The following is a 15,400-nucleotide window of genomic DNA, read 5'->3' as shown; positions in this document are numbered from 1 at the left end:
AGCATTCTACACAGAACAGTACACGCAGAGGCTGACACTCACATCTAGATTCCGAGTAAGCGTATGTCTTTGTTCCACCTCGTTCTCCAGCTTCTTCTTCAGGTGAGAGATCTCGTGCTCCAGTTTTTCTATCTGACTACTCAGCCTTTGTTTGGTTTCCGTTTCCGATCGCTCTAGTATTCCCTGAGGTGAAAAGAGCGAAGATGCTCTTTAAATGCTCAATAAAGAAAGCAATACAAGGAACATTAGAGGCCAGACAGAATTATGAGATTACAGTCTACGTTGAAGGTAGAAATGAGGTTTTCTTTGTAGGTTTACAAAGGAAGTATTAGCAACTTTTCATATTACAACACACATTTATTTAATGGTGTGGGAGTGGAGGCAAGAAACACTACAGTAGTTATACAGTAAATAGTTGTAAAGCTCTGACGTGCCAATTATAGTGTTTCAATCACTTCTCTTCCTGAGTTTCCTTTAAAATATTTTTTAGCACACCTCCAATTTAAATGGTCACCATAATGAATGAAAAAAATAATGAATTGTCTTGTTAGGAAATTTAAGAAGGTACAAAGGCTAATACTATTTCAGGTGTTTTCTATTTGGTTACCTGGATTGTCTGTAGATTAGTCAGCAACAAGTTCTGTCCCCTCTGTTCCGCTAATAAAGACTCTCTTTGCTGAGAAAGACGGACTTCTGACAATTTAAGCATTTCTTTCTCCTTCTTCAAATTTTCTGCTCTTACCTTAAAATGAATACAAATGAAAAAAATGTTTGGAAATACTGCGTCAAATGTAATACACTTACAAAATTAAAATCAACTCTTCGTTACTATGTATTTCTTAATGTAATTTAGACTACAACCCTTGATCAAGTAAATATAATTCCCAGTTTCATGCACAGAATATAAAGATTGGGAATATTAACAGGTCAAAGGAAAAAAATCGATCACTCAACACCAATAGTCACAATTACTTTGCTTTAACAAAGTACTCTTTAAAAACAGTGTAACTCTAGCTGGAGACAGCTCAGTGGTTAAGAGCATTTGCTGCTCTTCCAGATGTCTTGGCACTCACACCAGGCAGCTCACAACTGTCTCTACCTCCAGCTCAAGGGGATCCGATGCCTCTGGGCTCCTCAAGCACCTGCACTTACATGCATATAACATACAGACATACGTCTACACATAATTAAAAAAATTATAAAAATGAAACAAAGCAAAACCCCAAATCCAAAACACCAGAACAAATATGTGTATAACTATGCCATAGTCAAATTAACGTAACTATGAATTATTTAAGTTTTATATTCCAAATTCGTTTCAAAGGATTTCTTTCAAAGCAATGACTAATCTAATTAGAATTCTTTTCTTCCTTAAAGAGTGCACTCTATGTCTCAAGAGAGATGCAACAGTGACTTAAAATTCAATATTTTCAAAGTATTCAGATTGAGTCCTGAGTCATTAATTGTCAATCAGAAAACTTTAAACTATCAGTTTGAAAAGAAAAAGTTCCTATTTCCTACCACAATGTAGAGCTAAATAAAGTGAAATGTAGCAGGCAAACTAAAACAGTGAATTCAAGTTCTAACTAATTATTTCTCATGACTATCAAAGATGCAAATTACTTACTAGGCTCTCGAACCCATTTCTCCTAAAAGAGATGACAAATAGCACCTACCTTATTAAATAAAAACCAAAACCTGATGGTATATTAATTTTATCACAATCCAATTTGATATTTAGTTGGGTGTATTTCTTTTTTTAATGCTCAACTAAGATTTTATTTAGTCTTGCATGGACATAGGTAGGCTATTTCGAAAATATGTATTGTAGTCCACACAATGCTTAACTAAGTTCTTTCAACCAATAAAATCGAAGGAATAACTAGGGATTATACAAGTCAGCTGGGGGAGGAACTGGTCTCACTTCGGCAACAGCGAGCTTCTCGTTGGCTCCTCTCAAGTCTTGCGTCATTGTGTTGATGATCTGCTCCTGCTTCTGAGTTGTTGCAGTGAGTTTCTGATTCCTCTCTTGCAGAGACGTTATTTCTCGGCGATACCCTTCAACATTATCTTGCAGCATTTCATAACTGGTAATAAAGACAAATATTTCTTAGGTCTCTGATGAATTCCACAAAAATTTAATTTCACACGATTAAAATTAGAATGTGGCTTGTGTAATAATGTGTGACCTTCTATATTCCCCTTACTTAGCAGGTAAAACCGAAGTTATAAATAAGGCAGTATTTTATGCTCAATAACTTACTAAAAATCATGTTGAAAACAATGTCAATGCACTTTGAATACATAAGATAACAACCACAATGAAGGAAACGCTCCAGAAATGATAGCCACTGTGGCACACACTTGCAATACCAGCCATGGTGGCACACACTCATAATACTAGCATTGGGAGGCTGAGTCAGGATTCTGCTCCAAGTTTAAGGCTAACTTTGTTACTGATTATCAGGCTACCTGTGGATATACAGTGAGAGGTACACACCCACAATACTAGCACTGGGAGGCCAAGGCATGCTAGCATGGTCTACTGACTATTATGCTACCCAGGCTACAGAGTGAGACCCTGTCTCAAAAAATTAACACTCCTCACCTCCTCAGAAAGAGCTCTAGAAACAATCTGAGGAAAGGAAATCAGCAGCATTCATTACATGAACCTCAACTGACAAAAATGCACCCTGGTCTTACCCAGGAGAATTCACAACCAACGCTAAGATATGAAGAAGCATTACAGTTTCCCATTGTGGAACACATTCCACAGAAAAACAATATTAAATTAATTCTCGAACCTGACTGACACGTATATTGAAGTTTAACATTTAACGTCATTAATTCTCAAACAAAAGAAAATTTACCGTTTAGAAGCAAAATCTAGTTGAGTTGAAATTTTGGTGTTTTGTGAGCGCAGATCTGTGACTTGCTCCTGAAGTTTCTCTAACTGCTCATTTTGAAGTTTTTCACTGTCCATTTTTTCTTTTTTATAGTTCTCAAAGATTTCCTGCAACTAAATATTGGGGATCATTAGACGATGATACTTTCCTTAAAACCTCAGCCTGAAACTAACCTGTGACTTTAGCCAGGTATCACAGTCTTTACCTGTTTCAGGGCGGCCTTGGCTTCTACAGCCTCTGTGGATTCAATGACAGGTACCGGAGCAGGAGTAGAAACAGTCTGTGAGGTACTTGAACGTTTTGGAGTTGACACAAGAGAAATATCATCTAAACTTGAAGCTTCAGAAAAAAAAAAAAAACATAAACTGTTTTGCTTACTTTCATAAATTGGTTTTAAGATTTATTTGCAAAAGCATCATTACTAAATCAAGAAGTGGAAAGCAAATTATTACTGTAGTTTTCAGAGAATGAATGAACCCATTAAAAACTATTAAAGATTGGTGGCTCAGTGGGAAGAGCTGCCTGATGACCTGGGTCTGACCCCTGGGACCCCACCCACTGGGAAGAGAAAACTACCAACTCCCACTAGTTATGCTGAACTCACACACACAGTAGCCTTCATGCGTGCACACACATGCATACACACACAAAAAGATTGTTCCTGGTTTTTTATTAGAGGCAGTTTGTTACAAATTAAAATAATAAAACAAGAAAAAACTCTGAAATTCACTAAGAAGTATGTTTTCAACAGTATTCATTGATTTCTTATTTCTTAGCAGTGTGTCAAAATGACACCTAAAAATTAGTGACATAAATGACAAACAGTAGTTGAAGTCAGTTTCTATATTAGAGTAGCTATTGCCTTTGTCACAAAACCTATTCACTATATTTCCAAAATACTTTCCTGAAATAACAAAAACCCACCTTGTAATGGAATGGCCATTCCCGTCGTCTGTGACAATAAAATCCGGTACATGTCACGCTGACGAACTATGGAATCAACAAGCTGCATTTGATGCTGTCGTGACTCACGGAGCTGTTCCAGTTCAGTCAGAGAGTTCTCAAGCTTGTGTTGAAGCTCAGAAATTCTACAGAAAATGCATAGTGTTTGTGGGTCCATGTTCAGAGGTGAGCAGTTTCTATTACAATATAAGTCATCTGAACACCTTCTGCCTTCAAGCACACCGCTTTCCTATCCTTTTCCCTTTCTTCTGCTGATAATTACTTCTCACAATTCCTACCAGAGGACTTAGCAACAGCATCTGAAAAAACTGTCAATATCAAACCAACTGAAACTTCAATCTTCTTGTTTTTTAAACTATTCTTCCTTCCCTAACACATATATCTTTATAAAAGTTCAGTACACTACTTGAGTAATGCCCACGTAGCTTTTCCACGAAGACTTGTTTCTTGAAACTTATATGAAGTCTGCCAAGCTACATATTGCTACTGACAGGCTTTTACCTATTTTAGCACTAGTCACATTAAACTGAAGTTTACCTCCTTATTAAAAATAACTTGACAGTACTGTTGCTTAGCATGATTTTCCTAAGTCACTATAGTCCCATTATCCAGCATTGCTAAGGACACACACAGTAACTAGTGCTTAGCACATTGGCGTGCTCGCTGCTTACTTAGAGGATGTTGTTTCTTGTTCTTCTCTTTCCCGGGTTTCCCCAAGTTCTCGAAGAGCAAATAAGAGACGCTGGTTCTGCTGCTGGAGCTCTTCGATATTCCTGTAAGATACTAGATGCTGCGATATCACTTCTGACGAGCTACTTATGTCAGCAGAGCTGACCTCTTCATCACGGATCACATGGTTACCCCGGGCTTCTTCAAGCTCCATCAAGAGCACTCTAATCTAGAAATGAAAATTGAATGTCATAAATAGTTACTGTTAGAAGCTTTGGTTCAGGGAACATCTAGAAGAAATGAAAAATTTCAAATGATAGCATCATTTGTAAAAAGATTAAAAAAGATTTTTAAACAAAAAAGCAATTAATGCTATCTTAAAAAAGCAAAACATCAAAATTTATCACTTAGATGTTAAAAATGTAAAGAAAGTTTAAATGAAAGTTATTTTTAATACAAAGAAAACTTACTGAAAAGCAGAAAACTGTAATTCCAGAAACATGGCTACTTTTCTAAAGCAAAACTACAAGTAGCTATTCTGTGTTTATTTTATATGGTAGGGTAGAGGAAGAGCACTCATGGTGATATCCATCTGAAATTCCAGCACCCAGGAAGATGAAAGAGACTTAGGGTTCAAGGTCAACTGGATGTATGAACAAGTCCCTTTCTCGGAAAACATGAGTAATGTACAGTATATTCTATTTTTTGTTTTGTTTTGTTTTTTGAGACAAGGTTTCTCTGTGTAACAGCTCTGGCTGTCCTGGAGCTCACTTTGTAGACCAGGCTGGCCTCAAACTCACAGAGATCAGCATGCCTCTGCCTACCAAGTACTGAGATTAAAGGCATCCACCACTACCACCACCTGGCTTAGTATAATCTAATTTTAGCAAAACACACGCTTACATATTCAGATGTGCACTTATTGATACATGAATGACACGAAGTAAATACGTACCAGTTTGCTAACACTTTACAGTCTAGGACCAGCAGGCTAGGAAGATGGGAGATGGAAACAATAAAGAAAAACCCCTCCCATTTCAATAGTTTGTGTACTCATTATAAATGTCACAATTTGAAAACGAATCAAGACTAATCCTGCTAGAGTGTTCCTACTAACTGACTAGAACACCTTCCACCTTTTTTAGAAGGGCTTTCCTCAGATACTAGGACACAGACTCAAACATTACTGGGCAGTCAGCATTACAAAGAAACCTGGAAAACATACGAAATAGTCTAACCTGTTGTGAAAGATCTTTTATTTGCACTTCCATTCTCTGATTGTCCCTTTCAAGTACTGACGAATGTTTGTTGGCTTTATCAGTTTCCTCCTGCAGTCGCTGAATTTCCTTTAAAATGTAAGCACAAGTGGAAAGTCAGTAGCACCTTCAAGGATTTCTGTGTGTGCAAGACAACCAAGCATTTTCTACCCTTATCAAGTTTATTGACAATTACAGTATATTACCAAATGGCCCCCAAATCTCCATGACCAGAAGATCTACAGTAGTAATCATGGTTAGACTGATCAACTTGAGATGTCAACATTAAATGTGCTGGGTAAGACACAGAAGACTTGATTAAAAGCATCAGCAGTACATCTACAAAGAAGCAGCATCAAACAGTGGCCATGCAGAAGGTGAGCACAGGGCTCTGCATTTCTACAACACAGCATCAGGCAGAGTTTTAAGAACCCTCCCCAAACCAGAGGGATTTAAAAATCTGTTCTATCTCCCTTTTGGGCTCATCAAGTTTTTACATAATTTAAACCTACCCTGGTGTTTTCATGTACTTTTAAGAAGCTGTGAATAAGTTAACTGCAAGGAGAAATATGACAAAAGAAGTACACAAAAACTAATAAAAGACAGCACTCATAAACCTACCAAGTCCAAAGCAAGATGTATTACAACGCATGGTAGATGTAGTTGGGTTACAATTAGAATCTTGCAAAAAAGCACTGAAGATTTACATTAGAGAACACATGATACATGTTGTGGGCAGAAAATTCCAGTTATTAAAATATATACAAATGGCCTTTAAGCCCTGTTATTATTAGGAAAGTGAAGGGACAAAGTGTTTTCTAAGGTGAAAGCTGCTATTCTAATTGATAAGTCTTTCTGCTCGTTAATTATCCACACCCACTTCGGACAACAAGAAGCTCCAGGCAATATCCTATTAACAGGGAAGCTTAATGGCCCAATTGGTCCTAAGAGAATTCTTCGAAAAATAGCACTGTGAGGGTATTTTGTCAGACTGCCAATAGTCCTTTAGGGCAAAATGTGTAAGTTACTCTGATGCAAAAGACTGTATTAGCTACATTTGCATTTCACTGCTTTCTAAATCATAACAGAAGAAAACATTTAATTCTGAATTAAGGGTACAATTTTCTCATATTCTCCAAGAAGGAAATAAATCAGTTAATAGTAGCAGAATAAATTCACTTATCTACATTTCCTCAATAAAGTTCTCCCATAAATCTTAAAGACTTTTCTCTGTAATAAGCTATACCCTAAAGGTAAATTATTATTATTATTATTATTATTATTATTATTATTATTAATATTACTACTACTACTATTGGTATTTCAAGACAGGATTTCTCTGTGTAACAGTCCTGGCTGTCCTGGAACTTCCTTTGTAGACCAGGCTGGCCTTGAACTCACAGAGATCTGCCTGCCTGAGTGCTGGTATTAAGGGCATACACCACCACTCCAGGCTTAAAGGTAAATTATTTAGAGTATAAACTACCTCCAATCATTAAGTAAAACATAACCTCCAATAGCAAAGAATATTCATGAACTTCTTGCAACGTTTAAAATGGCAAAGGAACTGTTACAAGATAATGCACAGATAGGCTAAATTTTTAAATGATACAAAAATCTGTGCCGTAATGTCAAATAGTCTAGTCCTTTCTACGCAGGCTATCAAAACCATCTGAGAAAAAATAGTTCAGGTTTACTTCTCGAGTGCTTTCAAGTATGTAAAAGGCTCTTACAATTGGGCTGAGTGAAAGTGAAACTTGGTCATGGCGGGGTGTCATGTAAAGCTTCAAGCTGTTCCGGTGCAAAGACCTTTATGAAAAAACTACCCAGTAGATGTTTCATTAGCAGCTCTGTCCAAAGCTCAAGTTCAGAAATGGAACCAACCTTCATAGCTTGCTCCAGCTTTGCAGATAAACTCGCCACAGCTTTCTGAGCACGCTCATACTCTTCACGCTGGCGTTTCAATATCGGTGCTTTGGCTTCCACTTCCTTTACTATCTCATCCAGATACTTATTAATTCTTTTATTTTCTAGTTTCTCCAAAAGCAACTGATCCTGAGTTTCCACATAAGCATTATATAACTGGAAACAGAAAAGGTGGTCAGTTCACTAAGCTGAAGTCTAACAACAGTAGTACATGGTCTACGGAGGCTCACAGTAAACATCCCTTACCAGTTACAAAAAAGAAATATTCGTTACATGCCACACACAAAGAACTAAGAACAGTTTAACAATTCCTTTGTCCTGACTTATTGCTCACTTTTAATTATATGTCTGTGTGTGCGGGGTAAAGGGGGGTTCGTGCATGTGAGTGAAGGTGCCTGAGGAGGTCAGAAGACGGTAAATCCCGAGCTGGGGCATGGTGGTGTGAACTGGGTGCTAGAGTAGTAGGCACTTTTAACCACTGAGGCACCTCTTTAGCTCCAGCATCTCCCTCCTTTGATTATTAAAAGGTTTATTACTGTATGTGTGTGTATAATGCATCTGTGTGCATGCTGCAGTGTGTATGCGGAGGTCAGGCGACAACTTTTGAGAGCTGGTTCTCTCACCAGGGGTTCTGAGGACAAAGTCTGTCAGACTGCAAGCTCAGTGCTTCTACTCATGGAGCCACCTCCCTGGACAAAGAACTCCTCCTAAGAATGATCTGCTAACCACCAGGTTATTTAAGAAAAATGGGAGGGAGGGGCGCTAAGTTTCAGAGACATCTGAGCACTTCTGTAATAATGGAACACAATCTACTACCGTTCTTACCTCAGTTAATTTCATGCCAGGCTTTACAATTTTAGCTACAGCTGCTGCAGTGGGAGACATGGCTGCAAGCTCTTCTTCAGATAAGATCGCCCCTGTGCAAACACAGGTAGAATTATTTTCCCTTTTTCCAAAATTGCAAAACAGAAAGTCACTAATGAATATTTAAAGAGAAGGTAAGTATTTTACTTATTGTATTTCAAATATAATACAAATATGAAGACCACATAATGATAATTGGCTATTCTAGGAATTAATAATCAGATGTGATCAAATGGTACTTTTATCTGATTATGCTGAAGCCACACAGTGTGTTATTTTTCTATTAATTAAGTTTTCTACATTGTAGCATGAAAGAGAAACGCTATTATTTTAAGCTACCATGTTTAGATAGGTTTTATTGGTTCAAGGAATTAACAAGTATGTGTTAGTCATACCTTTACGTTTTGTGGCAGAAAGCAGGTCATTTGCATTCTCTAATTCCTTTTCCAATTTCCCTATTTTCTCAAGCATTTCTTTTTCCATTTGATCTTTAGATTCTTCAGCTTGTAGAAGATGATCTTGTATTGTTTTGTTGGCTAAACACATTTTTAAAGACAGAATATTGAAACATTAAAATCTTGCAGTTTATCAACCATAACATAGTAAGAATCTTTCCCTCTGGAGACAACATTAAATAAAGAGGCCACACTTGATGGTTATTTTCCACTGGAAGTCCTGGTTCTCCTTATCAGCCTTGAAATACTTCAGTCTAAATGCTTCAGTCTGATGGGGCTAGTCTCTTTTTAACACTTCTTAACAATGAAAACACAAGAGACTACATCTTTGGAAACCATTTTGGCCTTTACTTTAAAACATAAGAAATGAGTAGAAAAGATAACTAAACATAAAGATCACAAACACTGTTGGCTTTCCATTTCCCTGAATTCCATATTATAGATTTAACCATGGCTTGAAAATAATGAGAAAAAAAATGTACCTGTAATGAAAATGCAGACTATTTTGTCACCATCCCATAAACAATAAAGCACAACTACTTATACTGTATTACATACTATGAACAACCTAAAGTTGGCTTAAGGGAGACAGGCAGTTGTGTGTAGGTTATAAGCAAGTCCTATACCACTTTAAATAAGAGAACTGGATATCTTTAAGTCTCCTTGATGGGTCCTGGTGCCAATTCTTGAGATGTGATGTTTATATTCACAAGGTTAAAATTATCCTTCGCTTGAATTTTCTTCAGGTTTGGCATAATTTATCTGTGAAACTTTATCTATAGTTTTTGCTAGTTTGATATTTTAACAAAGAATCTATGTGTAAATCTAAAAGCCTAAAATCTATATAAAAGCCTAAAGCCTATATAAAGGTCTAGGTATGTAATTTGAATGAATAGGTAATTACTTAGATTATCTGAGGTTTGTCATTCAGTGAACTAGAATATCTCTAAGATCACTAAGAATTTATATCCACTGTGGGATGACTAACTAAATATATATGGGGTGGGGGGGGGAGAGGAAGGAGGAAAGGAGGGAGAGAGAGAGGGAAGCAAAGGAGAGAGGGTAGGGAGGAGAAACTGCCAAGGTTTAACGACTGACAACTTAAAAATGAAGGCAAACTTATGGAGAGTACCTAATGGTCTAAGATGAAAGAGGAAGACAAGCCACCACATTAGCATCTATAGTTTCAAATATACTATCTGTTTTAAATACATTTTCTGAGCCTAGGCTCTTTATTCCATACCAAATTTTGTCCCCAATAAAGCCAAGCCTTACTTTTAAATTAAACCAGCTCCACAAATACAAAGAAATGTACTTTTACCCTCAAACAAAACCATCTTGTCATCCTCTAAAGCTTACCTTCCCCAGCCTCTTTCAGAAGTTTGTGCAGTTCATCCACCGCCCGAGTCAGTTCATTGCTCTTGGCCTCAGAGTCGTCAGCAGCACTCTACAAGTTAATCAGAAAGTCACCACCAGCCAAGAATCATACGGTAGGATGCTAATGTGTGTGGTGGAGTTCTTACCTTGTATAGATTGGAGAGTTTTATGTGAGCATTCAATTCATTGTGGAATTTCTCTTCCATACTGGCTTGCTGTTCTTTGGCCTAAAATAAGACAAAAGTACAATTATATCAATGTATACACTTGTAAGTACAGCTTGAATTATTTAAGATATTTATGAATCATCAAGAGAAAGTCCATTTTGTAAAGATAACAATTGAAACAGATTTCTGATAGTAAATTACTTTGAGGATAAATACTTTTAAAGCAAAATATTAAAATTTAAATGAACTCATACTAGTTTTGTACCTAGTATTTAGTCCACAGCATGTAACTGCTATTTATGATTCTACTCAGCCTAGTAAATATTTGGAGACAATCTGGTTGTTTTATGGGTGCTAGAGAAAGATGAAACCATGGAATCATACAGGTGTGGTAGTAAAGGCAGATGATCTTATCACTCAGGAACTAAGGATTATTAATTTGAGGCACCTTGCTTGAGCTACAGAAGTGGGTCTAGACTATCCTTGAAAACATAGTAAGATCTTATCCAAAAACCAAAAATATTCGACAATATTTTGTCAAATAACAGCAGTCCACACGTTTTAGTACTTTTGTAAACAAAATTTATTTTAGGGCCTGTAGCTCTATTGGTAGTGCTAGGGTCTGAGAATCAGGAATAATCCACCCGAAAGACTGGTCAATCTTGATTAGAATATTGATTCCCACACTATATAGAAGCAGGTGTGATGGGGGCACACTTCTAATCCCAGAACTCTGGAGACAGAAACAGGAGTTTAAAAGTTCAAGGCTATAGCCTGGTAGTGGTGGTACACACCTCTAATCCCAGAACTTGGGAGGCAGAGGCAGACAGATCTCTGAGTTCAAGGCCAGCCTGGCCTATAGAGCGAGTTCCAGGACAGGCAGTTACATACCTAGAGAAATCTTTCTCGAAAAACCAAACAAAACCAAAAAAAGCTGAAGGCTCTGCTTGGTTACACAGTAAGCCATAGTTAATGCCAGCCTAGGCTTCACAAGACTCCTGAAATTAAATTAAACCAAACCACAACAAAACAGAAAGTATTTTTAAGCAGTCATATGTACCTCTTTTAATTTTGTCAACAAATCCTCTACATGTTTCTGAAGATGTTCATTTGATGTTTTTAAGCCATTCATCTGTTCTTCCAGTCTCAAAACCTAGAAACAAATGGAAGGTGTCATAACTGAGATCAATTTAATATGAAGTTTATACTATCAAAAGGAAAATAACTCCCTTCAAAAAAGGTAATTTATAAGTATGCATTATTAAGAAAATAAGATTTTTTTTCTCTGTCATCTGCCTACAATGTGGTGAAATCCCTTTATTACAAACCTCAGCCTCCATGATGTCCCTAATCAAGACCACAGGCCAAGCAACCATCGACTGTGCCCTATGAGCCCAGAACAATCTGAAGTCTACCTCCAACAGTCTCTAAAAGAGCACCAAGGAGACACCGACTAGAACGCTGTGCCCTTTGCTATTTTACGACCGAAGACAATGCTCTAGCTTCATACAGGAAACAGCACAGAGCGCATTTGGTCCCCAGTAGCAGGAGAAAGACTATCTCTAGTTCTCACAGTGGATGTAACTCAAACAGTTTACTTTTTTGAGGAAATCCACTGAAAAGATTCTCATAAAAGTACAAGTTTCAGATGATTTTAAGGTCAGACTACTGGATTTGGTGAAAGAAGCCAAATATCATCACCTCCTGATGGCAGCTAGTCCTTTCATGATGTACAACCTGGACAGAGTCTCTTGGCAACCATCTCAGAGAAAGACTCTTGAACTTGATGGAGGTCCATACCAAACTCTTATCACCTACACTGTGGGAAAATTGCAGGTCTTCTCTCCAGAGTTCTGGGGCTATGTGCTCACTGCATCCCCTCAAAGGAAACCTCACCAGGAGTGATGCTCCCCAGAAGCAAAAACACTCTTGGCCTCGGAGATTATGCAACAAGACTTCTTTGCCACAAAAAAATCTTTGTTCTTCTTCCTCTTTTACATAGGCCACATCTCTGCTCACCCATGACAAGATTTCAGAACTGAAACCATCTTCAAGAAACTTAGCAGAATACTGGATATGCTATGTTAACTATTAATCCTTATGTGGTCTTAGACATATTCTAGTTAACCTAATGACAAAACTTAGATAATTCAAGTGATTATCCATTCATTCAAACTACATACCTGGATCCTTATATAGGCTTTAGGCTTTAATATAGGTTTTAGGCTTTTAGATTAGCATATAGATTCCTTGTTAAAATTTCTAACTTGCAGCCAGGTGGTGGTGGCGCATGCCTTTAATCCCAGCACTTGGGAGGCAGAGCCAGGCGGATCTCTGTGAGTTCGAGGCCAGCCTGGGCTACCAAGTGAGTTCCAGGAAAGGCGCAAAGCTACATAGAGAAACCCTGTCTTGAAAAAAACAAAAAAACAAAACAAACAAACAAAAAAATTTCTAACTTGCAAAAACTACAGATGAAGTTTCACGGGGAAATTATGCCAAAGAGTGAAGAAAGCCAAACAAAAGATAATTTCAACCGTATGTAAATAACTTACAACCCTAGTTGTATTGTCTTTAGCACACAACCAGACAACCACTTAATATTAGCGCACAGGGTGGATACAATAAGGCTTCCATATTAATAACTCCTAATGCATCAAGATTCCATAGGGAATTGTCTGGTTTGTGTCTTGAGGATGTATTTTTAATTGAAGGAGGAATTAGCAATCATCACCCATATTCAGGCAACTCAATGTCTCAATGACTGAAAAATAAGGTTAATGCTACTGAGAAATTTTAATGGCACCACTGTTGCTCCATTCACAAATTAGACATAGTTATAGGAGCTTGCCAGCAGGTGCACATGCTTTTAAATAGTCACTCTGTAGAACAATACTTATAAATGAGGTAACAATAAGAAATCTTTTGAACATTAACTATTGTACCTGAGTCTACTACAAAGTTTAGTATTAACCTGAAAAGATTTTTCGAATTCCTTGTGAAAGTTATTTTAGATAAGATGATTGCTCTGGACTCTGTGATCTACACAGGGAGGAGTGTGCTTAACAAGAGCACCTGCTACCCAAGGGTAAACACAGGTGGTACTGTAGAAACTACAGGGTCTAGTGCAAGGAATCAACAATTAGAACATGGAGACTCCTCTTACAGGTCAATCTTTACTCAATGCTCATTTCTTTACCTGACTTGTCATGAAACATATGTTAGTCTCTTGGAATTACCTTCACGGTAGTAATCATAGGTTTGTGTGCAGCCATTCAGTGCACCAAATGTCTCACTTCAGTAACCGTAACAAGAAGAAAACAGACATTCAACTGTTGAACCTACATCACTATGTTGTAGAATATTATTTTAAGGTGTATTACTTTTGTTTTTGTTGCATTTAACTCTGTGAAGCTGTGTTCCTGTGCCTGTCTAAAACACATGGTGGTCTAATAAAGATCTGAACAGCCAATAGCAAGGCAGGAGAAAGCATAGGCGGGGCTGGCAGGCAGAGACTACACAGAAGGAGAAATCTGGGAAGGGGGATTGAAAAGAGGAGCCAGAGAAGGATGAAGACATCTGGGGCCAGCCACACAGCCAGCAACTGAGTAAGATTTACAGAACAGAACAGGAAAGCCCAGAGGCAAAAGGCAGATGGGTAAGTTAAGGAAAGCTGACAAGAAACAAGCCAAGCTAAGGCCGAGCATTCATAATTAGGAATAAGCCTGCACGTGTGATTTATTTGATAGATGGGTGGCTGGCGCCCCCAAACGAGCAAACACCTCTAACAGTATCACTATAGTAACCGTTGGGCAAAGGCTCTAGGGTTTAGTTAGTCTCTAAACCTGCCAAGACCGGCCAAAAGAGGAAAACTGTCAATGACCTAAGCAGGAGCTCCTTAGCCTGCTGCTGCCATCCTTGTCTTACTTCCACTGTCGTGCAGGGCAGATTCACCTAGTGCACTGTGAGCCAGACCCTCAAAACAGAGGGAGTAAGGAGAGAGTCACTCGATGGAATGATGTGTCTGAATGTAACTCACAAAGTTAGGGCTACTTCTTACTATCTTTGCAAAGAAAGGTGTGTTATTAGAGCAGGTGGTATAAATGTCATCCAAACTCCTGTAAAGTCTTTATTTCCCTAGTTTAAGGTGAGTTCTACCATCCCCATTTAGCACAAAACTAACCAGGTAGAACACTGTCGACACTTACTGAATTTACAATTTACTTACGCCATGCTCAATACAAAGAAGGTCATTTTACTGCTCACCTCTTCCCTTTTGTTTTCAAGATTACACTTAAGTTCCAGAATTTCATTTCCTTTTTCTCTTCCTAGGGCCAACAGCTCATCAGTTTTGGTTTTCAGCTCCGTGTTGAGCCATGAGTTCTGGTTGTGCAGCAACTCCTTTTCCTGTTCTAAGCGTTTTTCTCGATACTGAAAACAATTTTTAAGTAACAATGAGTACAACTATATAAAGAACCTTTCATTTGTAGCTCAGGGACACATGAATTTTATTTCAGAATAGAAACATAGACTATTAAGTAAGACAACAAAAACTACAGTAACGTATAGCTCCTTAGGCGTGAGTCTGCATTCGTTGGGAGTCGATTATTACTTGCCTTCACAGCAACATCAGAAGCTTGAAGTTCATCCACCTTTAACTCAAGTTCACCCTTCGTCGTGTTGCTTTCTTTAAGTTTTTCATTCAGACGTTTAACATCCTCTAGAAAGGAGGGTGAGAGTAAGCATCTAAAAATAACGACTAGTTAACACTTGCAGGAACTAAGTATCAAAGCATATTACTAGAAATATAAACCTACTAC

At 37.8% G+C, this 15,400-nt stretch overlaps 1 protein-coding gene across 1 annotated transcript in view; it reads right to left on the bottom strand.

Moving 5' to 3' along the window:
- Tpr (translocated promoter region, nuclear basket protein) overlaps nucleotides 1-15,400 on the bottom strand; it is a 57,885-nt gene that overhangs the window by 31,501 nt on the left and 10,984 nt on the right. Inside the window, exons 6-21 of the mRNA XM_006979944.4 lie at nucleotides 15,197-15,300; nucleotides 14,847-15,011; nucleotides 11,644-11,736; nucleotides 10,563-10,643; nucleotides 10,399-10,486; nucleotides 8,980-9,120; nucleotides 8,546-8,637; nucleotides 7,679-7,876; nucleotides 5,777-5,884; nucleotides 4,541-4,767; nucleotides 3,831-3,994; nucleotides 3,112-3,245; nucleotides 2,871-3,019; nucleotides 1,925-2,087; nucleotides 608-742; nucleotides 43-183 (exon numbers count right to left, since the gene is read on the bottom strand). Coding sequence (XP_006980006.1) covers nucleotides 43-183; nucleotides 608-742; nucleotides 1,925-2,087; nucleotides 2,871-3,019; nucleotides 3,112-3,245; nucleotides 3,831-3,994; nucleotides 4,541-4,767; nucleotides 5,777-5,884; nucleotides 7,679-7,876; nucleotides 8,546-8,637; nucleotides 8,980-9,120; nucleotides 10,399-10,486; nucleotides 10,563-10,643; nucleotides 11,644-11,736; nucleotides 14,847-15,011; nucleotides 15,197-15,300 — 2,183 coding nt within the window. The remainder of the gene's footprint in view (nucleotides 1-42; nucleotides 184-607; nucleotides 743-1,924; nucleotides 2,088-2,870; nucleotides 3,020-3,111; nucleotides 3,246-3,830; nucleotides 3,995-4,540; nucleotides 4,768-5,776; nucleotides 5,885-7,678; nucleotides 7,877-8,545; nucleotides 8,638-8,979; nucleotides 9,121-10,398; nucleotides 10,487-10,562; nucleotides 10,644-11,643; nucleotides 11,737-14,846; nucleotides 15,012-15,196; nucleotides 15,301-15,400) is intronic.

This window comes from Peromyscus maniculatus, chromosome 11 (genome assembly GCF_049852395.1).
Source record: "Peromyscus maniculatus bairdii isolate BWxNUB_F1_BW_parent chromosome 11, HU_Pman_BW_mat_3.1, whole genome shotgun sequence".
NCBI lineage: Eukaryota > Metazoa > Chordata > Mammalia > Rodentia > Cricetidae > Peromyscus > Peromyscus maniculatus.
This window is presented reverse-complemented; position numbering and strand designations above follow the sequence as displayed.